The following is a 24,389-nucleotide window of genomic DNA, read 5'->3' as shown; positions in this document are numbered from 1 at the left end:
TGCTGGGTACGCATGGTTTTGGCCAGGTCAATGAGAACAGCATGAGACTACTGACCATGTGCCGAGCATGATCTCATCATCACTAACACCTTGTTCCAGCAGAAAAACAATAGAAATCTTGGATGCCACACGGTTCAAAACACTGGCACCTGATCAACTACGTCATAGTAAGACGTTTTGATACCAATGACGTCCTGCTGATACGTGTCATGAGGGGTGCAGAATACTGGACAGATCACTGTATGATACTGGCTAAACTCTAGGTGAGAATACAGTGGCAATATCTGCGGCAACAGCCGGGGGATATCCCTTCTGGCTGTTGCCGGCAAGGTCCTGGCCAAAGATACGCTGCCAGAATCACAATGCATCTTCCGAAAGAAAAGGAGCACGGTTGACATGATATTCATGGCACGGCAACTCCAGCAGAAGTGCCATGAACATCAGGACCTTTTCATGGCCTTTGTCACCCTCTGAGGCCTTCGACACTGAGCCGGGAACTACTATGGGTCATACTAAAATTAGTCAACATCCTTTGCCAGTTCCATAGGAGGGTAGGAGTCAGTGCCCTTGGTAGTACGCATTGGTGTGAGGCAAGGGTGCGTGCTGGCACTTGTACATCTTCCTCCTATGTGTCACCCAGCTTCTCCACAAGGAGCTTGAGGACAGCAGCGGGGTTGCGGTGGACTTCAGGCTGGTGAAAACCTATTCAACATCAGGAGGCTCCAAGCATGGTTGCTTGGAGCCTCCTGGACTTCCTGATGGGCCGCCCCCAGGTGGTGAAGGTACTACCAAGGTTGACGGAGCGGGTTCTTGAGCTGCAGTATGTTGATGACTGTGCTTGTGGCCCACACTCCGGAAGACCTTCAAGTCCATCCTTGTAAAACAGCTGTGAATGTCAATAGCAGGATGGGACTGTCAACAAGACAGAGGTGGTCTGCCAATGGAGATCCAGCCCTGCATCCACCATGCCCTTCTTCACCATTGAACACAAATCACTGGTAATAAACCTGTCATTCAAATACCTGGGCAGCATCCTCTTGGAGGACTACAGCATCGACCCAGAAATTCAAAACAGGATCAAGCAAGCCTTCACTGCCTTCGGGAAACTCAAACGCAGTGTCTTCCAAAACTGGGATCTCCACCTGCACACCAAAGTCACCGTCTATCAAGCCGTCTGCATTACCACAGTTCTATACAGCTGTGAAGCCTTGGTCACCTACAGTCGCCACAACAAGCAGCTCGAGCAATTCCACATAGGATGCCTACAGTGCATACTGGGAATCAACTGGGGCAACCGTGTGCCCCACACAGAAATACTTGCTAAGACCAAATGTAAGAGTAGGGACGCCACAGTCACCCAACACCAACTGCGCTGGCATGTCATTAGAATGTCTCATGAGCGCTTGCCATGGAAGATCTTGAATGGCCAGCTACTTCTTGGCTGCCGGTCTGAAGCGCTACGAGGACCAACTGAAAACGTCACTGAAGAAGTGCAACATCAAACCTGGAGGACGCTGCTGCCGACCGTTCCACCTGGCAGTAGCTCTGACAGAGCAGTGTACAGAGGCAGGAGTAGAGGAGTACAAGGAGACAGTAAAAACAGCTCAGGAGACATACAACCATGACTGCCCCCCTCCCCCCAACACAGACTGCACATGCCCCACCTGCAATTAAGTTTGTGGATCTCGGATTGGACTCTACAGCCACCAAATAATTCATTGTTAATTCAGAAGTGGAAGTCATCATCGGATACGATGGACTACCACAAGGCAAGTGTGTGTGTGTGTGTGTGTGTGTGTGTGTACCGTAGGGGGGTATCCTGGGCCAGTATTGGTAGCTTTATAATAGTGGAAGACGATCATGACGAGGTTCCAGTGTCCATAACTCATGTGCCAGGCTATCCAGGATGGAGAGTACGTGTTGATGATCAGGGGCAGCATAACCACATAGACTACCAGCAGGATAGAAGTGGTCAGTATCACTAACAGACATACAAACACCTGGAGAAATAGAGAGGGGGTAAATAACTGAGAAATTGTTTCATGAGCATGAACATCTGTGCAACTGACACACACACACACACTTACCGCCCCGAACCTGCGGGTGAGTAGGTCCACCATCCAGAAGATGGGTTCCATCAGTGAGTCCATGACGACATCAGAGTTGGTGAGGGTGTTGTAATAGAGGGAGTCGACCATCAGTCTGAGGTAGGCCCCTATCTGCCTCACACACAGCGGTAGTCTGCAGTTGTTCCCATTGCTGCAGTGCCACTGTCTGGCGCACACACACAACCACAGCCAGCGCTGCAGCAGGAAGGTGGGGCACAGCCGCATTCTTCTCCTGAAACACACACAGATGAATGTTTACCAGGGATTATTCTACCATTTTTCACGATGCTTAAATAAATAAAACACCTGTGTAAACTTAAGACATCCTCCAGTGATTTTGGAACATTTACTGTTGCAGAGTGATATCCCATGTATAAATACAGTAAATAATACACACTTGTTGGATTCAAACTTCTAACTTGAAATATCTTACACTATTAGAACAGTGGATGGAAATCTACTGAGTGAGAAAGGGGAGTGCAGAAAGTTTACATTCTGTTAAAACATGTTATTATTAAATCTCATGTATACTAACGAAGAGAAGGGCAATGGTCTGGTTTCAGTCACAGACAGCCGTGAGTTAGGGAGGAGTGAGGAATTAGGGTCAAGGTCAGGTCAGATGAAGTGATAACGAAGAGTCACCACTAAAGTCCTGCCTAGCAACAGAGATGTATTGGCTGTCCAAATGTGCGAGGAGACTCAGCCTAGAAAGAGGGTATAAATATGTGCTTGTGTAAACATGTCTTTGTCTTATACAGCTGTTTGATCCAGTGGTTAAATAAACTTGGTTTGAGCTTTGACTAGTTGTCCGTTATGTTCTGACACAGTGAAAAACTAACAGTTGGTGTTGTCGGCAGGATTCCCCACGATTTATAGTCGAACTTGAGAGTCTGAATAAGTGGAACAGGAGCCGGCTTATAAAAACAAGGAAGGCAAAATGTTCCTACACCTTGGGAAACTAGAGTCGTAGGCTGAATACAAAATTACTGGATACAGATCTGAAAAGCCTGAGTTTATTCATTTGGCCCACTGTAAATACTAACGATAGACCTAGGGGTTGGGGCCCCTGGGGGGGGTTAGCCCCCAGAAGGTTAGATTAGGCACTGCGGGGACAGCGTGTTCAGGAGGAATTAGACCCCCTTAATATGTTAGATTAGGGGTTGGAGACTGTAGTCTATATGGAGATGTTGGAACATCCATGTACTAGTACGATAGAGAAGTAGTCCATGTAGAGGCACAAAAACAGGAAGTGTGTTCGGTGGAGAATAGCAGATATCAGACAATATCTGCGCTTAAAGATTAAACGTTGTCAGTGAGTGGGAATGTGGATGGTGATAGAACGTTGCCTATAAGTTCTGGAGGAAAGCTACATTCATGGTTAGATAGGCAAAAAGATCTTTGAATGTTGTTTGAAAAGGATTCATGTGTATTAGTAGTAGGCAAAAAGATCTTTGAATGTTGTTTGAAAAGGATTCATGTGTATTAGTAGTAGCAATTGGGAGAGAGGTTGTTTTATGCCTTATTGGGGCAGGGAACCGTGACAGATTGTGGAAATAGGAAGACAGTGAATCATTTGTGTAATATTTACAGCGGTAATATTTGAAGCGTGACACCGGTATAAGACATTAGGTCTCTCGTATTGGTTCTAATACGAGGTATCAGGTGCCGTGACCAATTTAAAAAAGGCACAAATACTCACTTCCCCAGAGAGTATCACTAACTTGGAAAATTATGAAAATTGGCATATATTAGAGCCGTGAGTGAGGAAATCTAAATACCATGGACACTGTCGGGAGAGGCGTCGGAATAATAACTAGTGAAATGGCGACCGACGGCCACGATTCTCCCTTTAAAGTGGGGCTAGAGAAAGAAAAGTTTAATAAAGCCATAGAGGCGCACAAGCAATCTACAATTCAGCTCAAATATGGAAACATTTTAGCAAACTGGTTTAAATTGGTCAGCATTTCCCCGCGGACGGAAAATCCCAATCAAATAAAGAACTCAGAGATGCTGTTGTGGTCTGCCAACATGAAATCAATGAGACATTTTGTTCCTGTACCCAAGAATGCAAAGTTAACTGAACTAAATTACTATCGCCCTGTAGCACTCACTTCTGCCATCATGAAGTGCTTTGAGAGACTAGTCAAGAAATCATATCACCTCCACCTTACCTGTCACCCTAGACCCACTTCAATTTGCTTACCGCCCCAATCGGTCCACAGAATATGCAATCTCCATCACACGCACACTGCCCTATCCCATCTGGACAAGAGAAATACCTATGTAAAAACGCTGTTCATTGACTACAGCTCAGCATTCAACACCATAGTACCCGCCAAGCTCATCATTAAGCTTGAGGCCCTGGGTCTGAACCCCACCCTGGGCAATTGGGTCCTGGACTTCCTGACGGGCCGCCCTCAGGTGGCGAGGGTAAGAAACAACACCATGTCGCTGATCCTCAACACTGGGGCCCCACAAGGGTGCGTGCTCAGCCCCCTCCTGTACTCCCTGTTTACCCGTGACTGCGTGGCCATGCACGCCTCCAACTCAATCATCAAGTTTGCAGACGACACAACAGTGGTAGGCTTGATTAGCAACAACGACAAGACAGCCTACAGGGAGGAGTTGAGGGCTCTGGGAGTGTGGTGTCAGGAAAACAACCTCACTCAACGTCAACAAAACAAAGGAGATGATCGTGGACTTCAGGAAACAGCACAGGGAGCACTGCCCTATACACATCGACAAGACAGCAGTGGAGAAGGTGGAAAGTTTTAATTTCCTCTGTGTACATATCACTGACAAACAAATGGTCCACCCACACAGACAGTGTGGTGAAGTCGCAACAGTTCCTCTTCAACCACAGGAGGCTGAAGAAATTTGGCTTGTCACCAAAAACCATCAAACTTTTACAGATGCAAAATTGAGAGCATCCTATTGGGCTGTATCACCGCTTGATACGGCAACTGCACGGCCAAGGTAAGACAAAGAAACAGGGAGGAAAGAGCAGTGAATCTATCGCCAGGTGTAGAGCGTCAGAGCACTGTTTTAGGTGTGTGGCTGTTGGTCATTGGAAGAGTGTGTGTAACGGGGCATGAAACAGGTCAAATTTACGACAGTATTACATTCAGCAGGGTAACATGAAGGGCATTGTAGTGTGGTGGTTACGGAAAATCATGGCGGAAAGAGACCAGTCATATACGGGAGTAAATCGTTAGACTCGGTGGCGAGAAATGCCGCCGTGTCTTAGGGTAGTACAGGCTACATAAATATTGGGATGGATTAAAACAAACTATTAATGATTGGAGAAAGGACATGTTTTGTTTGTAATTAAAACTTGTTGATAATTAAGATTTAGCATAGTGAATACTAACAAAATGCACACTTTCTCTTCCAGGAGAAGATGGGGTGTCCTTATCTCTCTTTGAAATGTTTCGGCCTCGGGGAGCAGTTAGCGAAATTCTGCAGTTTTATAAAAAAAGGTATCCAGTAGGGATGCACGATATGTCGGTAAACATATCGGTATCGGCCCGATGTCTAGTTTAACGCCCATGTGCAAAACCGATGTCAAAGCTGACGTGCATAACGTAGGTACATGACGTAATGACGCCACTACGTGCAACACAGCATTCCCAACCTAGCACACAATGTCTGCTGTGTGGATCGAGCAGTCATTTGAAAGAGTAAGAAAATGTCAGCGAGACAATGCAAAGGCGAAATCCATTAACGGCAAGATAATGGCATTCATTGCCCTTGACAATCAACCGTTCTCTGTCGTGGGTGATGTGGGCTTTCGCGACTGGTCGAGCATCGGTACACACTACCAAGTGCGCTATTTTTCAGATGTTGCCCTACCGGAGTTACACAGTAATAGTGCCACTGCTATTAGCTTCACTACTTACTATGGAACGCAGTTGGGTCTTTGCATGTGAAAAAAGATACGTCAAATAATTATTTGATGCGTTAAATAAGCTTTTAAATTTGACATGTCAAATAACACAGTTCTATTAAAGAATGTTGTGTGTTCTGAATTTGCACGTGCAAGTCAAGCGCCACTACTATCAGTAGCACTGTCAAAGCTGTTAAAAAAAGTCTGCAAACAAGCAAACACCGGCCACGAAGGATGTATTTACAATACCGCATTGGTAATAAAGCATTATTTGTTCCACTGCAAATTCTGGGGTAGCGAGCACCAATACAACCAGCCTGAAAACAATGACCAGTAGAAACTGCAGTAATTTTCATTATTCTTAGCAATCCTTGTGAGTAAGCATTAGCTAGGTAGCCACTTGTTGTTTGCCTATTGAAATTTAACTTCAGTTCAGGAAAATAAATATCTAGTCAGCTACTAAACCCTGTTGCCCAAAGCTAATGATATAAGCAGCCAGCTAGTTTCATCTAGGCCTTCCCTGTGGCTCAGTTGGTAGAGCATGGTGTTTGCAACGCCAGCATGGTGTGTGCAACGCCAGGGTTGTGGGTTCGATTCCTACGGGGGGCCAGTACAAAAAAAATGCATGAAATGAAATTAAATGTATGCATTCACTACTGTAAGTCGCTCTGGATAAGAGCGTCTGCTAAATGACGTAAATGTAAAATCTGGCTAGTGAAGCTCGACTGGACCGGGTTAGGTTTTGTGAAGCTAGCCGGGTTTGCCTTCAAAATAAAAGTACCTATTTGAAAGTGATGCAGAAGGTTACAATTGGTGGAATCATGCCATATTTAAACAAGGTTGGAATGTGAAGCAATGAAAAGGCGTATCAGTCTACTCGGTGACACCTACAGAACATAACTGTTTAGAGTTTACACAAATATTAGCATTGTAGCTCTTATTGCGGGACTGTGAAATCACCTCCCCAGTCAGCTTATTGTGTGTATTGATATTCATATTGCACTGTACAGCTTTACGTAAGGATTGGTGATCAATGAAATGGGGTATCAGTCTACTCAATACCCAAGATACTTTTTCTCCCCCAACATCCTCCTCAGAGTTAGACTCCAAAACATCCACGCAGTATTGTTTTTTTCCCCCTCTGGAATAGTGTTACATACACAGGTTGACAATAAATGTGGCTCAATTCCCAGTTGTTTCAGAGTCCCGCAATAAGGGCTACGATGCTAAATGTTCTCTGGGTGTCACGGACTAGACTGATACCTATGGATTTTGGATCAATGACATGGGTTAAGGCTGTACAGTGAAATAAGTATGCCCCCAATGCAACTCTAAAGTATAATACACCCAGTGTGATTTCAGATTTGTCAAATTAACAAAATTATCTTCTGTTGATTTTAAATAATATTACAACCTAGTTTAGCATGATCTATTCAATTATGACATACTTCTACTATTTGTATTAATTTGCATCACTGTCAATTACATACTTTAATTTTGAAGGCTAACCGCAAAGTCCACTATTGTGGCTAATCCTTATTGTGGCTAGCTTCACATAGATGGGTCCGACCACCATTAATCAAATAAGAACAGTCTTTTAAAATTAGGGTTCTTTTAGATGACAACAACTAGCTATATAGATAACTAGCTAACTAAAGCTACTGAAACAGATTTTCGTTTTGGTATGTTTTTGGGGAAGAACATTGCTAGCTAGCTAGCTTTTTTATGACCAGCACTGTATGTGCACGAGACAACTTTATCAGCATCATAGCATACATATCGATGAATTGTTGTGACGTATGAAATACGAGTGAAATGTATGAACGCGTTAAATTATTATGTGACGTGCAGTCATATTCAGGTCCTGATTGATCAACAAGCTTATTTGACACGTCAAATAATGTTATTTGACGAGTATCTTTTTTGACATGCAAAGACCCAAATGGCATTCCATAGAAATCCTGGTTGAGAATGAAACGACGGAACAAATGAACAACGAAACAGCACAGCAAGTAAGTGAAAGAAATAGGTTTTGATCATGTTTTACTGGTAATGGGGACATATGTAAAGGCCAACAAAATAACTTTTTAGTTAGTGTGGTGTGTAACCTTTATTTTACTAAGCAAGTCAGTTAAGAACAAATTCTTATTTACAATGATGGCCTACCCCAGCCAAACCCGGATGAAGATGGGCCAAATGTGCTCCGCCCTATGGGACTCCCAATCACGGCCGGATGTGATACAGCCTGGATTCGAACCAGAGACTGTAGTGACTCCTCTTGCACTGAGATGCAGTGCCTTCTACCGCTGTGTCCATGTGTGTGTTAACCTGTTAGGGATAGGGGGCAGTATTTGCACGGCCGGATAAAAAAAAACATACCCGATTTAATCTGGTTATTACTCCGGCCCAGAAACTAGAATATGCATATAATTAGTAGATTTGGATAGAAATCACCCTAAAGTTTAAAAAAAAAACTGTTTGAATGGTGTCTGTGAGTATAACAGAACTCATATGGCAGGCCAAAACCTGAGAAGATTCTATATGGGAAGTGCCCTGTCTGACCATTTCTTGGCCTTCTGTAGCCTCTTTATCAAAAATACAGGATCTCTGCTGTAACGTGACATTTTGTAAGGCTTTCATTGGCTCTCAGAAGGCGCCAGAACATTGAATGATAACTCTGCAGTCTCTGGGCGAAAAACAGTAGGGGTTTTGGAGAGTGGTACTTCTGAGAACAATGACACTGGCGAGCGCGTGCATGTGACGACTCCATTTTCTTATTTCAGTGTTTGAACGGATACAACGTCTCCCGGTTGGAATATTATCGCTATTTTACAAGACAAATCGCATAAAAATTGATTTTAAACAGCGTTTGACATGCTTCGAAGTACGGTAATGGAATATTTTGAAATTTATTGGCACGAAACGCGCCGGCACGTCACCCTTCGGATAGTGACTTGAACGCACGAACGGAGGTATTTGGATATAACTATGGATTATTTGGAACCAAACCAACATTTGTTATTGAAGTAGAAGTCCTGGGAGTGCATTCTGACGAAGAACAGCAAAGGTAATCCAATTTTTCTTATAGTAAATCTGAGTTTGGTGAGTGCCAAACTTGGTGGGTGTCAAAATAGCTAGCCGTGATATCTACACAGAATATTGCAAAATGTGCTTTCACCGAAAAGCTATTTTAAAATCGGACACCGCGATTGCATAAAGGAGTTCTGTATCTATAATTCTTAAAATAATTGTTATGTTTTTTGTGAACGTTTATCGTGAGTAATTTAGTAAATTCACCGGAAGTGTTCGGTGGGTATGCTAGTTCTGAACAAAACATGCTAATGTAAAAAGCGTTTTTTTTATATAAATATGAACTTGATTGAACAAAACATGCATGTATTGTATAACATAATGTCCTAGGAGTGTCATCTGATGAAGATCATCAAAAGGTTAGTGCTGCATTTAGCTGTGGTTTTGGTTTTTGTGACATATATGCTAGCTTGAAAAATGGGTGTGTGATTATTTCTGGCTGGGTACTCTCCTGACATAATCTAATGTTTTACTTTCGTTGTAAATCCTTTTTGAAATCGGACAATGTGGTTAGATAAAGGAGAGTCTTGTCTTTAAAATGGTGTAAAATAGTCATATGTTTGAAAAATTGAAGTTTTTGCTTTTTTGAGGTATTTGTAATTCACGCCACTCTATACCATTGGATATTGGGTGAGGCGTTCCGCTAGCGGAACATCTGTCCCTAACAGGTTTTAAGCATTCTAGTACAGTTAAATAGTTAAAAGGCTGCTAAATCGGTATTGGTTTTTTGGCAAGGAAAATATTGGATATCGGTATCGACCAAAAATGTCATATCGGTGCATCACTAGTATCCAGATCCGGCCGTAAAAGGGATCTCCCAAATAAGTAAGGCTTGGCCATTTGTTTGTTTTTGCCCTAAGTTTTAACACACACACAGGGTTGTGTGTTAGTGGTGTTAATACCATGTTTGGTTCATTGTATAGGGTCTTTTTAATTTGGTTGTAAACCAGGTATGCAGAGTGATGGAAATGGGAGACATGATATTAAAATGGTTTCTGAAGTACAGGGAAAGGAAATACTTAAATGGTGTTGAATGACCTTTGTCCTGACTTTCTGGTGAGGCCTGATCAACCTCACTAGAAATTATAGAAACATTGGGTGAGAGTTATATGAAGAAGTGTATTGCTATTGTTGTTTTGTAGTTTTGTTTTTGTCTGTGTTTCAATACAAATCCCACCAGATTGGGTCTGCTGTATGGTTGTAATTTCTCCCTTAGGGTTAGAGAACTAACTCCCTGACCCTGTCACTCTCCGATGAGGTTGCCAGTATGATAGGGGAGTATAAACCAATTTGGAAAAAGTGGTTTCAACAGTGTGTTGGTATGCTCTTTGACATTTATCTTAGGAATTTTGTATTAAGAAATTTGGAAATGTAATCAGAAATGCCTTAAACTGTTGTTTTGGTCTGTTCTCTCTCAAAGTTATGGTGATAGTGACTACAGATGGTATCTAGATGCATGGAAGAAATAAGTCGACCGAGACCAGTGTGAGCTTCACCCCCTCTAACCAGCTGAAGTAATGGCGACAAAGGCGTTCACTACGACCTTGGCATTCACCACTTCTACTGAGACCGGAGTCCGATCCAGCAACCTGTGTACAAGCAGGAGTGCGGCATGGGTCTTGAGACCGTGCATGTGCAGTGAGCATGGAGAGAGATCACGTCCAAACTCCTCTCATGCTGCTGGTGCACTGGTGGGAAACCAGACAAGACAGCATGGTGGTGAATCTGATTATGTCCCAGATATTGGAATCGGAACATTATCAAGGGCCATCCACTTTGACAGGCATGAGTCACATATGTGCCATTATGAGGATGAACTGTAACGCTATCTGAAGAAGAAAAGGAAGAGACGCCAGGAGGAGGGTGGTGGTCAACTGTGCCCATAAATTGATTTAGGGTTGCCCTAAACTGTTTATTTGGGGTATCAGATTGATTTGAAGTTGATTTAAATCCGAGTGATAGTCCTCAATGCTTCACGTTGAGTCTGTCATTCTAAATTTGGCCTGGATAATTTATCAATTGTTTTAATTAGGATTCAGAAAGGAGAGGAGAGCACCAAGTGAGGGGAGGGTGCACTGCTCAAATCTATTGAGTCGAGGGAGGATTTCATCCCAGGAAACCTAATCTTTTAGTGTCCTCCAAGAGGGAGGTTATTAGAGAACCCACTAGATGGTAGCTTGGGCTAACCATGCTGGGGACATTGATAGTATGGGTTTTGTTTTACCATGTCATCAGAATCATAATGTTAAAGTGCATGAATCATATGGCTTTCTGGGTGATACAGTACAATTAATTACATACAAGGCTAAGTCTGCATCTTGCTTTGACACCCGAGGAATGAGGAGACTGGCATGGAGACTAGCATCACATTGGCTTAGAACAAATGGATGGTTCTTGCCCCAATCTCATTCTCATCAAGGTTGGTGTGAAATTATTAAACATGTATTTTCTCTCTTCCCTGTTCAAGTCAATATATTTTCTAGGTGGCGTGGAACATGAGAGATCATTGTTCCACATGAGGGATTGTTGGAAATTGACATGTTTGCATGTTTATGACTCTATACGTGGACGAGTTAAAGAGGAGTGAGGAATTCAGGTCGAGGTGAAATGAGAAAGTGAGGTGAAGTGAGAAATAACAGTCACCACTAAAGTCCTGTCTAGCAACAGATGTATTGGCTGTCCAGATATGCAAGGGGGAGACTCAGCCTAGAAAGGGTATAAATATAAGTGCTTGTGTAAACATGTCTTATGCAGCTGTTTGACCCAGTGGGTGAAAAAACTTGGTTTGAGCTTTGACTAATTGTCTGTGAAAAAAGAACACTAAAGGGTAAAAAAATAAAATACATTGAGCAAAATAGTGTTTTTTTGACACCACTGCAAACTTCAAGGAGTAGGGCGTTCAAGGACTTGGTGCGATGAGAATCCAAGATGTCGTTGGCCTCCCCCCTTGCTTTAGGAACAATAGAGAACAAAAAAGATTTAACCACAAAGACCAGGGAGGTTTTCCCAATACCTCGAAAAGCACACCTATTTGTAATTGGGTAAAAATTTAATAAAAAGCAGACACTGAAAATCCCTTTGAGCAAGGTGAAGTTATTACACTTCGGAAGGTGTATCAGTACACCCAGTCACTACAAAGATACACGGTGGAAACCACTCAGGGATTTCACCATGAGACCAATGGTGACTTTAAAACAGTTACAGAGTTTAATGGCTGTGATAAGAGAAAACTGAGGATGGATCACCATTGTAGTTACTCCACAATACTAACCTAAATTACAGAGTGAAGAGGAAGCCTGAATGCAAAGTGTTATGTTTGAGGCAAATCCAACACAACCGAGTACCTACCACTCCATATTTTCAAGCATGGTGGTGGCTGCATCATGTTATGTGTATGCTAGTCATCTGCAAGTAGTTTTTTTTTATCAAAATAAATGGAATAGAGTCAAGCTGACAGATGTATAAAAGCAATAAATTAGCACGTATATCCTATCAACGGGACATTAAAAACTGTAATATCTTATGTTTCACCGAGTCATGGCTGAACGACGACATTAACATACAGCTGGCAGGTTATACACTATCGGCAGGATAGAACAGCATCCTCTGGTAAGACACGGAGCGGGGGCCTATGTATATTTGTAAACAGCTGGTGCACGATATCTACGGAAGTCTCGAGGTTTTGCATCTCATGATACGCTGTACACCACACGATCTACATAGTTGTCATCTGTATTTTTTGTAGCTGTCTACATACCACAGACCGGTGATGGCACTAAAACCGTACTCAATGAGCTGTATACCGCCATAAGCAAACAGGAAAACGCTCATCCAGAGGCGGCGCTCCTAGTGGCCGTGGACTTTACTGCAGGTAAAACTGATTTAAGTTTCCCTAATTTCTATCAGCATGTTAAATGTGCAACCAGAGGGGAAATAACAAAAACTCTAGACCACCTTTACTCCACACAGAGACGCGTACAAAGCTCTCCCTCCATTTGGCAAACCAGACCATAATTTTATCCTCCTGATTCCTGCTTGCAAGCAAAAATTAAAGTAGGAAGCACCAGTGACTCGGTCTATAAAAATTATTTTAAAAAGTGGTCAGATGAAGCAGAAGCTAAACTACAGGACTGTTCTACTAGCACAGACTGGAATATGCTCCGGGATTCTTCCGATGACATTGAGGAGTACAGTCACTGGCTTCATTAATAAGTGCACAGATGCCTTCATCCCCAAAGTGACTGTATGTGCATACCCCAACCAGAAGCCATGGATTACAGGCAGAATTCGCACTGAGCTAAAAGGGTAGAGCTGCTGCTTTCATGGAGCGGGACTCTAACCCGGAAGCTTATAAGAAATCCCGCTATGCCCTCCGACAAACCATCAAACAGGCAAAGCGTCAATACAGGACTAAGATTGAGTCGTACTACACCGGCTCTGATGCTCATCGGATGTGGCAGGGCTTGCAAACTATTACAGAATACAAAGGGAAGCACAGCCGAGAGCTTCGCAGTGACACAAGCCTACCAGACGAGCTAAATAACTTCTATGCTCGCTTCGAGGCAAGTAACACTGAAACATGCATGAGAGCATCAGCTGTTCCGGACGACTGTGTCATCATGCTCTCCACAGCCGATATGAGTAAGACCTTTAAACAGGTCAACATTCACAAGGCCGCAGGGCCAGACAGATTACCAGGACGTGTACTCCGAGCACACGCTGACCAACTGGCAAGTGTCTTCACTGACATTTTCAACCTCTCACTGTCTGAGTCTGTAATACCAACATGTTTCAAGCAGAACACCATAGTCCCTGTGCCCAAGAACACTAAGGTAACCTGCCTAAATGACTACCGACCCATAGCACTCACATCTGTAGCCATGATTTGAAAGGCTGGTCATGGCTCACATCAACACCATTATCCCAGAAACCCTAGACTCACTCCAATTTGCATACCGCCCCAACAGATGATGCAAACCCTATTGCACTCCACACTGCCCTTTCACACCTGGACAAAAGGAACAAATAAACTCAGCAAAAAAAGTAAGGCCCCTTTTTCAGGACCCTGTCTTTCAAGGATAATTCGTAAAAATCCCAATAACTTCACAGATCTTCATTGTAAAGGGTTTAAACACTGTTTCCCATGCTTGTTCAATGAACCATAAACAATTAATGAACATGCACCTGTGGAACGGTCGTTAAGACACTAACAGCTTACAGACGGTAGGCAATTAAAGTCACAGTTATGAAAACTTAGGACACTAAAGAGGCCTTTCTACTGACTCTGGAAAAACACCAAAAGAACTTTGTCTCCACCCCTCAACCAGTATTCTACAAGAGCACAGACACAAGGGACAACAGACACACCGGTCTTTAAATTGCAGATGAGCTGAAGGCAGTCAATGACCGTGGACCGCAGAAAGTATTTGCACCGATTTGGACAGCCCCCTCGAGAGGATCCTCCTGGATGATGTATTTTGGGAGAGAGTGGTAAGCAGCCTGAAACCTATAGCAGTAGCCATTGCACGGATTGAGGGAGACAATGCCATCCTGTCTGATGTTCAGACTCAGATGCCCTGCCCACTTCACTGTTGAGGAAACTGCAGTTCTGAAATACATCAAAAAGCGTGAAGACTTCTGCCTGAAGCCCATACGCAGCGTACATGTTGGACCCCAAGGCCTATGGTGTCATCACTACCGTGTCTCGCCACCTTGGCCTGGATGAGGGCAAGGTTCTTGGCAGTCTGGCGAAGTACACTTCCAAGCAAGGACTTTGGGATGGAGAAGCAATATGGCAGTCGTGCCAACATATCTCATCAGCCACCTGGTGGAAGGGACTTTGTGGATCTGAGGCTCTTTCCCCTGTTGCCTCCATCATCCTCCAAATCCCATCAACATCAGCCACCTCAGAGCGCAACTGGTCCGTGTTTAGGAACACACACACACACACACACACACACACACACACACACACACACACACACACACACACACACCTCCCAAAGCACGCAACAGACTGACCAATACAATGGTTGAAAAATTGGTGGCCATCCGGGCAAATTTTAGGCTTTTTAGCTTGACAACGAGCCATTCTTAACAAGGTTGGAAAGTGACAGTAGAGATGAGACCTCAGAGTCTGATGTTCAGGAGGTGGACATTGAGGAGGTCCAGGGAGAAGACATGAAAGCCTGAGAGGACGACAACCAAAGCTTTAGTTTCTAGACTATCGTTTTACAGATGTATGTTGAAAACATTTTTGGGAGATGCGATGCATCATTGGGGATCATTCAATATTCCCTTTCTTTTGTTGTTCAGTGAAATCCCCACGGGAAGAGTCAACTCATTTAATTAAAGTTCAATTCTTAACTAAATTGTTTTTTAAATTATTTCTATTGGAAGGATTTAATCATTTACAATTACATCTACTTATGATAAGGTAAAAGGTTTATGTTTGTCTCCATATGATAAATATATCCAATGCAAAAAACATCCACATTTAAATGGTATTCATTTGCATATATTTCCATTAATTCCCATATATTCTCGGCAAGTCTAGGTCCAAGAGGCTTCTGAACAGCTTCCACCCCCAAGCCATAAGACTCCTGAACATCTAATTTAATGGCTACCCGGACTATTTGCATTGCCCCCCTCTTCTACGCTGCTGCTACTCTGTTATCTATGCATAGTCACTTTAATAACTCTACCGACATGTACATATTACCTCAATTACCGTGACATGGTACCCCCTGTATATAGCCCCGCTATTGTTATTTACTACTGCTCTTTAATTATTTGTTATTCTTATCTCTTACTTCTCCATTTTCTTTAAACTGCATTGTTGGTTAAGGGCTTGTAAGTAAGCATTTCATTGTAAGGTCTACACCAATTGTATTCGGCACATGTGACAAATAAAATTTGATTTCTAAAAACACGTTTTCACTTTGTCATTATAAGGTATTGTGTGTAAATGGGTGAGAAATGTATCAATTTTGAATTTAGGCTGCATTTTTTTTAAATTTGGAATAGGACAAGGTGTAGGAATACTTTCCGAAGCCACTGTATGTAGAAAAGATAATGGACCTGTGTTTTTTTTATATAAACCTTTGAAAAGTCACAATCACCAAAATAAAAGCTAGATAGTCGGAGAATTGAAATTTCCATAAACAATCAATGTAGCAGTATTGATTTTGTTATCATGTTTAAAGAATACAGCATTAGCCATGGCAAAATGCACAGAATTGCAAGATTTTTTTATTTATTTGTCTCTTCCCTGCCAAGATGAGAGCCCTCTAAAATTCTGTCGCGCCGACGGGGTCGTCACTAGTTAACACACCAACAAAGTCATAAACTCCACATATTTCTAGAATTTCTCTTCTTAAAAAAATCAGATTTCAAAACCTAAGCTTAAACCACACTGGTAACATTATGCCTTACCCTAGCCATAAATCAAGACCAAAAAGCACATTTTTGTTTTAATGTTTTAAGATAGACAATTTTGACTTTGTGGCTGTGTTATCTAGTGGAAACCTGGCTGACGTCCGACCGCACCCCCTGCCACACCCACCACCGAAGCCCGTTTTTGATCCAGAAAAAAAAACCTGCACACACACACACACACACACACACACACACACACACACACACACACACACACACACACACACACACACACACACACACACACACACACACACACACACACACACACACACACACACACACACACACACACACAGGCCTGAACAATACACAGAGCTACAAAGACCACATGGTGTAAGCAATGGTTCCGTTTCAAGACCTACTTTTCTGGGCTCCGGCTGATTGTGGCATTGGGATCTATTCCAATTTCCCCCTGGGTCCCTGGGATTAACGGGATATGGTGGATTTGCGACAGAGAAGTTTTGAGTCTGCCGGCCGTTCATCCTACCCGTAATTCCAGTTTAGGATTAGATTAACCCAACCCCCCCACCCAAACAACCACCCCCAAGTGACACCGCTACCATGACATCACATTTAATCTCTGAAATTGGATGGTGGGAAGTACCATTACGGCCATTTGAAAATAAAATCTTAATTAAAACAGTCCAATTGAAAGGTGACTCAGTAAAGCGATCATGTGGAAACAAAGCACTACAGGCCTAGTTGACATTTATAATCTCTTGAGCAATGTTCCCTCTAAACTGCGTGCGTGCGCAGCCGTACAGCTCCCTCAGGAAGAAAATCAGCCCACGCAGAGAAGCACGAAATTGAACTTCACACAACTGTGGGAATTTCTAATATTAGCCACTTTCAAAGCAACATATTGAAACAAAATTAAATATGAAAGACTTCGTAGGCAAAACTAACTATGCAAGAGATCTGGAGTAGGATTCTGTTGTATTGACAGGCACGACTCAGCCTGTACTCGACAGACCAGTGCAGCATAACCAATCAGAGCTGCGGCATCCCTATATGCAAATAGACTTTTGCCATTCCTTTGACCTGGACTGTGTTTACAGCATGGAGTAGATGCGCTTGTTTTGGGATCAAAGCGAGAGGACATTTGTCATATTAGTCCAGTTATTGCTCATTTCTAGTCAGCAATGAGGGAGTGGTTGCTTCCTACAAGAGCACAAAACCTGTGCATTTCTAGCCTTTGAAAAGAGAATCAGGTAAAGCATTTTTTTCTGTCTTAAAAGGGGCATTGTTGTATTTTGAGACAGGCTTGAATAAACTAAGTAGCCAATAGGCAGAGGGTAGGATAATGTCTGATTCTCTAATGATGGTATGGAAATAATAATCCACTTTATTTTCTTAAGTGGTTTCCTGCATCAAACGCATTTCCAGTCACCACCTTGTCTGAAGGACAAGGGAATAAACAGGGTAATGTGAAGCCCTGCATTTTTTTCAAAAATTCTCACGGAATGTAGGCCTACATTCTACACCACACATTGGCCGCTGTGCTGCCATCCTGTCAGAAGGTAACAGATCATTTTATTACAATGGTTAAGATGGATTTTCATTGTGTTCCATGGTGTTATTCGCCCCCTAGTGGAGCTTTCTGGTACTTAGACTGTACGCAAACAGGAAGTAAAGAATTCGTTCTGCACGCATAGAAGCAGCTAAAAACAAAGCTACGGTGCAGGTCTTTCAGTGTAGCTATTTCTTGTCACGCTTCAGCCTCGGAAAATATTTGTTTGTAAGTTCGATTCAAGCATTTAGCTAGTGATGATAATCTTGTTATTGATAAAGTTGCTTACATATCAATGTTGGTCGGTTGCATTTACTCACAGAAATTGCAATGCTTTTCATGTATGCCGTCAGCTGTATTACTTTGCTCGTGCGTCATGTAAACGAATTGTAAAACATACAATACTGAAGTTTTGTTACTGTTTCTAGTGTAATATGCTTTGTTATTCTACAGAGGTGGTTGTACATTATTAGAGTAATGAAAGGAGGTAGCCAATTACCATATGAGTAACAATTAGCTACATGGTTTGGCGTCATGCCAGATGCATGGTACCCTCGGCACGTGTTTTGTATTTTCATACAACTTCAACTTGAAATGTATAATGTACAGCTACAGTATGTCGATTTGAATTGAATACTAAAGTATATTCTTTAATGTATTTTGCAGTTTCACAACAAACGTTTTCAATATTCATTCAAGAAAAGTCACGCCTTGGGAGTTTTATTGAAGACTTAGTTGTTAGCTAGCTGTCTAGTTTTGCATGGAAACGCAATTCAAGGGCAGAATAGTGAAAAAAATGCATCACGGCGGGCTCAAGCACAAGAATAACCGCACACAGTGGTTAGGTTTCTACGTTCATCAGCCAACAAAGCCTCTTATCCTAGGGAAGACCAGCAGTCTACGATGCAACAAGCAGAGCCAGGTGTTCAACAGAGAGAGACGGAAAGATCAAGGTCATCAAAACAGTCAAGCAGATCCTCAACCGGGAGTTCTGCAGCCATCAAAGCACGCGCCAAGGCGGACGCAGTGCGTGCTCAAGTATCCTATGCTGAGAAGGAAGCTTCTGTGATGAAACAAAAGGCAGAAATAGAGGCCAGCTTGTTGAAGCAAAAAGCTGACCTCGAGGCAAGTTTATATGTTCTCCAAATTGAGAGAACAGCTGCTGCTGCGTTGGCTGAAGCCGCAGCCTTTGAAGAAGCTGTAGAGTCAGAACGCAGAGAGCTTCGCAAAGAACTAGACACAGCCCTTAAGTCCAGTCCAACGTACTTGTGAGTATGTGCAACAACATGCTAGGCCTTACTTTGCTGAACTTCCATTTGAAGTAGAGAAACAAGAGCTTAGTGTTGACCCAGCCACATGCCATAATCCAGAAAGTAGCAAACAGAGCATGAACAGAGACTCTATGTTCAAAAGAAATGAACAGCAGCATGGTGGAAATGGAAAACAAGCCCACTTCCAGTCACACACACAAAGCGTCCCTGAGTCACAAGTGGCACCAGACCTCATCAAGTACCTCCTATGCCGTGAGATGGTGAGTTCCAGACTCCTGAAGTTTGATGATCGCCCTGAAAATGATTGGGCATGGAAAGCATCCTTTCTCAATGCGACCAGAGACTTGAACTTATCAGCCAGGGAAGAGTTAGATCTAATTACTAAGTGGCTAGGGGCAGAGTCGTCTGAGCAAGCAAAGAGAATTAGATCTGTCCATATTTTCAACGCAACAGCAGGGCTTAACATGGTCTGGCAACGACTAGAAGAGTGCTATGGTACACCTGAAGTGATCGAGAATGCACTGTTGAAGAAAATGTATGATTTTCCAAAACTGACTAATAAAGACAATCACAAACTAAGAGAACTAGGTGACATTCTTCTCAAACTGGAGTGTGCTAAAATAGAAGGGTACCTACCAGGCCTCGCTTATCTGGACACATCTCGGGGGGGTAAACCCTATAGTAGAGAAACTTCCATTCAGTTTACAAGAAAATTGGATAGCACAGGGATCCAAATACAAGGAGGACTATCGGGTAGCATTCCCACCATTCTCGTTCTTCTCGAGATTCATCAGGAACCAGGCAAAAACTAGAAACGACCCCAGTTTCACCCTCTACACCTCAACTAACCAGGTGTCTATGAAAGGTGAGAAACCTGACAGGTACAGCAGCAAGAGACCTGTGACTGTATACAAAACAGATGTGTCATCTGAGCCCTCAGACCACCAAACCCAGTAAGACAAAGGTTGAAAGTCCTGACCATCACTGCCCAATACATAACAAGCCTCATACTCTTAAAAAGTGCCGTGGGTTTAGATACAAAACTCTAGATGAGCGCAAATCATATCTCAAAGAGAATGGCATTTGTTTCCAATGTTGTGGGTCAACTCAGCACAGAGCTAAAGACTAAGGTGTCAATCAAGTGCTCTGAGTGCAACAGCGACAGACATCTGGCTGCTCTGCATCCAGGTCCAGCCCCTTCAAATACAGACACCGCTACAGCAGAGAAAGAGCATGGCGGGGAGCAAGGTGATGATGCTCTTCTATCTATCACCTCAAAGTGTACGGAGATCTGTGGTGAGACAGTCAATCCAAGATCATGTTCAAAAATATGCCTAGTCAAAGCTTATCCAGCTGGGAACAGAGAGAAAGCTGTTAAAATGTCTAGTGCTTGATGAACAGAGCAACAAATCCCTGGCCAAGACAGAGTTTTTCAATCTCTTCAACATCAATGACAACTCTGCTCCATACACCATGAAGACCTGTTCTGGGGTAACAGAGACTTCAGGCAGGAGAGCCGTCAACTTCATGGTGGAGTCTATAGATGGACACATACAGCTCACTCTCCATACTCTGATATAGTGTGACATGATGCCAGATGATAGGATGGAGATTCCCTCCCCCGACATTGCGTATCATCATCCCCATCTGCAACCAGTGGCGGACAAAATTCCAGCTGTGGACCCAGACGCTCCCATCCTCCTGCTCTTAGGACGAGACATCTTAAGGGTACACAAGGTACGAGAGCAAATAAATGGGCCCCACGACACTTTATTCACAGCGACTCGACCTCGGGTGGGTCATCGTGGGTGAGGTCTGGGAACGGCTCACCGACCAGCCAATGTTAACGTGTTCAGGACAAACATACTTCAAAATGGTCGCACATCCTATCTGAGCCCTTGCCCTGACATCATCCAGGTAAACGAGAACTACAACAGCGTAGCTCAGAAACACATCTCTCCCTCTACAGTGCACTCGAGAGATCCAAGCACAACTGTGAACACAGACAGCCTGGGGTGTTCGACAAGACACAAGACGATGATAAACCAGCACCATCAGTGGAGGACAAAGCCTTCTTGGACATTATGGACAAACGGGTTTTCCAGGATGATGGAAACAACTGGGTAGCTCCACTACCCTTTCGCCCCACTAGAAGTCGCCTTCCTAATAACAGGGAGCAGGCCATGAACCGTCTCACATCACTTCGCAGGACTTTAGACACAAAGCCTGATATGAAGCGTCATTTTATTGACTTCATGCAAAAGATGCTGGATAACGACCGAGCCGAACCTTCTCCGCCACTAGAGGGAGACAAAGAACGCTGGTATCTGCCCATATTTGGTGTTTACCATCCACAAAAGCCTGAATAAATAAGAGTAGTATTTGACTCCAGTGCTAAGTGTCAAGGCGTGTCACTTAACGATGTTCTGCTCAGTGGTCTAGACTTAAACAATACACTCTTGGGTGTCCTAATGCGCTTCCGCAAGGATTGCATTGCACTAACAGCAGATGTGCAACAAATGTTTTACTGTTTTGGTGTACGTGAGGATCACAGAGATTACTTAAGGTTTCTCTGGTATGAAGACAACCCAGATAGAAACATAACTGGTACAGGATGAAAGTCCATGTATTTGGGAACAGCCCCTCACCAGCCGTAGCCATCTACTGCATGAGACGAGCAGCTCTACAGGGTGAGAAGGAACACGGGTCAGAACCCAAGCAATATGTAGTGAGGAACTTCTACGTCGATGATGGGCTGATATCAGTAGCTACTACAGAAGAAGCTATCAACATTCTAAGAAAAACACAAGCAATGTTAGCGGAGTCCAACATGAAACTACACAAGATCGCATCCAATAGCAAAACAGTTATGGAAGCCTTCCCTATGGAGGACTGTGCAAAAGACTTAAAAGATCTGGACCTAGGAGTGGATCCTCTCCCCTTTCAACGGAGTCTGGGACTTTCCTGGAGCCTGGAAACAGACAGCTTCTCATTCCAGGTGTCCCACAATGAGAAGCCTTTTACGCGGAGAGGCATCCTGTCCACAGTGAATAGTCTTTATGACCCCCTTGGGTTCGTTGCTCCAATAACAATGCAAGGTAAAGCCTTAATCAGAGAACTCTCTTCTGATCAGAGTGAGTGGGATGCCCCTCTTCCCACAGAAAAAGAAGAGGAATGGAAAATGTGGGAGGAATCTTTGATGGAGTTGGAACGTGTATATTCAGCGGGCCTACATCCCAGTCTCTTTGTCTACCACTCAAAGAAGAGAGCTACACATCTTCTCGGATGCCTCTACAGTAGCCATAGGAGCTGTAGCCTACCTGAGAGTTATTGCCTCGGAAGGTCAATGCCATGTTGGATTTGTCATGGGGAAATCAAAATTGGCCCCTCGTCCGGCCCACACTATCCCACTCCTAGAACTGTGTGCGGCGGCTGTGCTAGCTTTTGAGATGTATGAACTGATCAGAGACGAAATGGACATTGATGTAAATGCGGCCAAGTTCTACACAGACAGTAAGATAGTTCTCGGTTACATCCACAATGTCACCAAAAGATTCTATGTGTATGTTGCCAATAGAGTAACTCGCATCAGGAAGTCTACCCATCCAGATCAGTGGTGTTATGTAAACACTGAAAGCAATCCAGCAGACCATGCAACCAGGCCCATACTAGCTGCGCTCTTAAAGCACACCAGTTGGTTCTCAGGTCCACCTTTCCTGACCCAAGCAAACTCAAGTGAGCCTGAGACCGTCAATTTTGACCTTGTAGAGCCTCACGCAGACACAGAGATTCGACCAGACGTCACTGTCTTCGCCACTAAGGTTTCTGGAGCTCAACTCGGCTCTCATCGCTTTGAGAGGTTCTCAAGCTGGAAAGCTCTCAATCGAGCCACAGCACGACTCATTAATGTTGCCAGATCCTTTCATGACAGTGCGGACAACACCAGCTGCAGAGACGCAGAAAATGGACAGCAGAAAAGCCAAATGTAAAAGTAGGAGATGTTGTCTTATTGAAAGACAGTCAGGCGCACAGAAGTGACTGGCCAGTCGGACTTGTGGTCAAAACCTTTACCAGTAATGACAAAAAGGTTAGGAAAGTAGAACTAAAAATTGTCAAGCAAGGAGCTGCTAAGGTGTTTCTGAGACCAATCTCAGAGATTGTTGTTCTTCTTTCTGAAGCATCCTAGAGACAAAAGATAAGAATAAAAGGACATTTGTTTCTTAATACATGTTTTATTTCATAGTGGCACAATTTCATTATACTAGGCAGGGAGTGTGCTGCCAACCTGTCAGAAGGTAACAGATCATTTTATTACAATGGTTAAGATGGATTTTCATGGTGTTATTCGCCCCCTAGTGGAGCTTTCTGGTACTTAGACTGTACGCAAACAGGAAGTAAAGAATTCGTTCTGCACGCATAGAAGCAGCTAAAAACAACGCTACGGTGCAGGTCTTTCAGTGTAGCTATTTCTTGTCACGCTTCAGCCTCGGAAAATATTTGTTTGCAAGTTCGATTCAAGCATTTAGCTAGTGATGATAATCTTGTTATTGATAAAGTTGCTTACATATCAATGTTGGTCGGTTGCATTTACTCACAGAAATTGCAATGCTTTTCATGTATGCCGTCAGCTGTATTACTTTGCTCGTGCGTCATGTAAACGAATTGTAAAACATACAATACTGTAGTTTTGTTACTGTTTCTAGTGTAATATGCAATGTTATTCTACAGAGGTGGTTGTACATTATTAGAGTAATGAAAGGAGGTAGCCAATTACCATATGAGTAACAATTAGCTACATGGTTTGGCGTCATGCCAGATGCATGGTACCCTCGGCACGTGTTTTGTATTTTCATACAACTTCAACTTAATGTACAGCTACAGTATGTCGAATTGAATAAAGTATATTCTTTTCTGTATTTTGCAGTTTCACAACATAAACGTTTTCAATATTCATTCAAGAAAAGTCACGCCTTGGGATTTTTATTGAAGACTTAGTTGTTAGCTAGCTGTCTAGTTTTTCATGGGAACGCAATTCAAGGGCAGAATAGCCGCTACTGACGGGTGAATGATAACATTTTAACATG

The 24,389-nt window shown here is 43.2% G+C and overlaps 1 protein-coding gene across 3 annotated transcripts in view; it reads right to left on the bottom strand.

Moving 5' to 3' along the window:
- Positions 1 to 24,389, bottom strand: part of LOC106576851 (zinc finger DHHC-type palmitoyltransferase 16) — a 30,749-nt gene that overhangs the window by 4,796 nt on the left and 1,564 nt on the right. For all 3 annotated transcript variants that reach the window (XR_006760302.1, XR_006760303.1, XM_014154328.2), the window contains exons 2-3: positions 2,088 to 2,340; positions 1,806 to 2,000 (exon numbers count right to left, since the gene is read on the bottom strand). Coding sequence is in view for 1 of the 3 variants with exons in the window: in XM_014154328.2 (XP_014009803.1) it covers positions 1,806 to 2,000; positions 2,088 to 2,333 (441 nt within the window). In the remaining 2 variants the exon portion in view is untranslated. The remainder of the gene's footprint in view (positions 1 to 1,805; positions 2,001 to 2,087; positions 2,341 to 24,389) is intronic.

Source organism: Salmo salar, chromosome ssa18, assembly GCF_905237065.1.
Source record: "Salmo salar chromosome ssa18, Ssal_v3.1, whole genome shotgun sequence".
Lineage (NCBI taxonomy): Eukaryota > Metazoa > Chordata > Actinopteri > Salmoniformes > Salmonidae > Salmo > Salmo salar.
The sequence above is the reverse complement of the archived record's forward strand: the minus strand, read 5'-3'. Positions and strand labels throughout refer to the sequence as shown.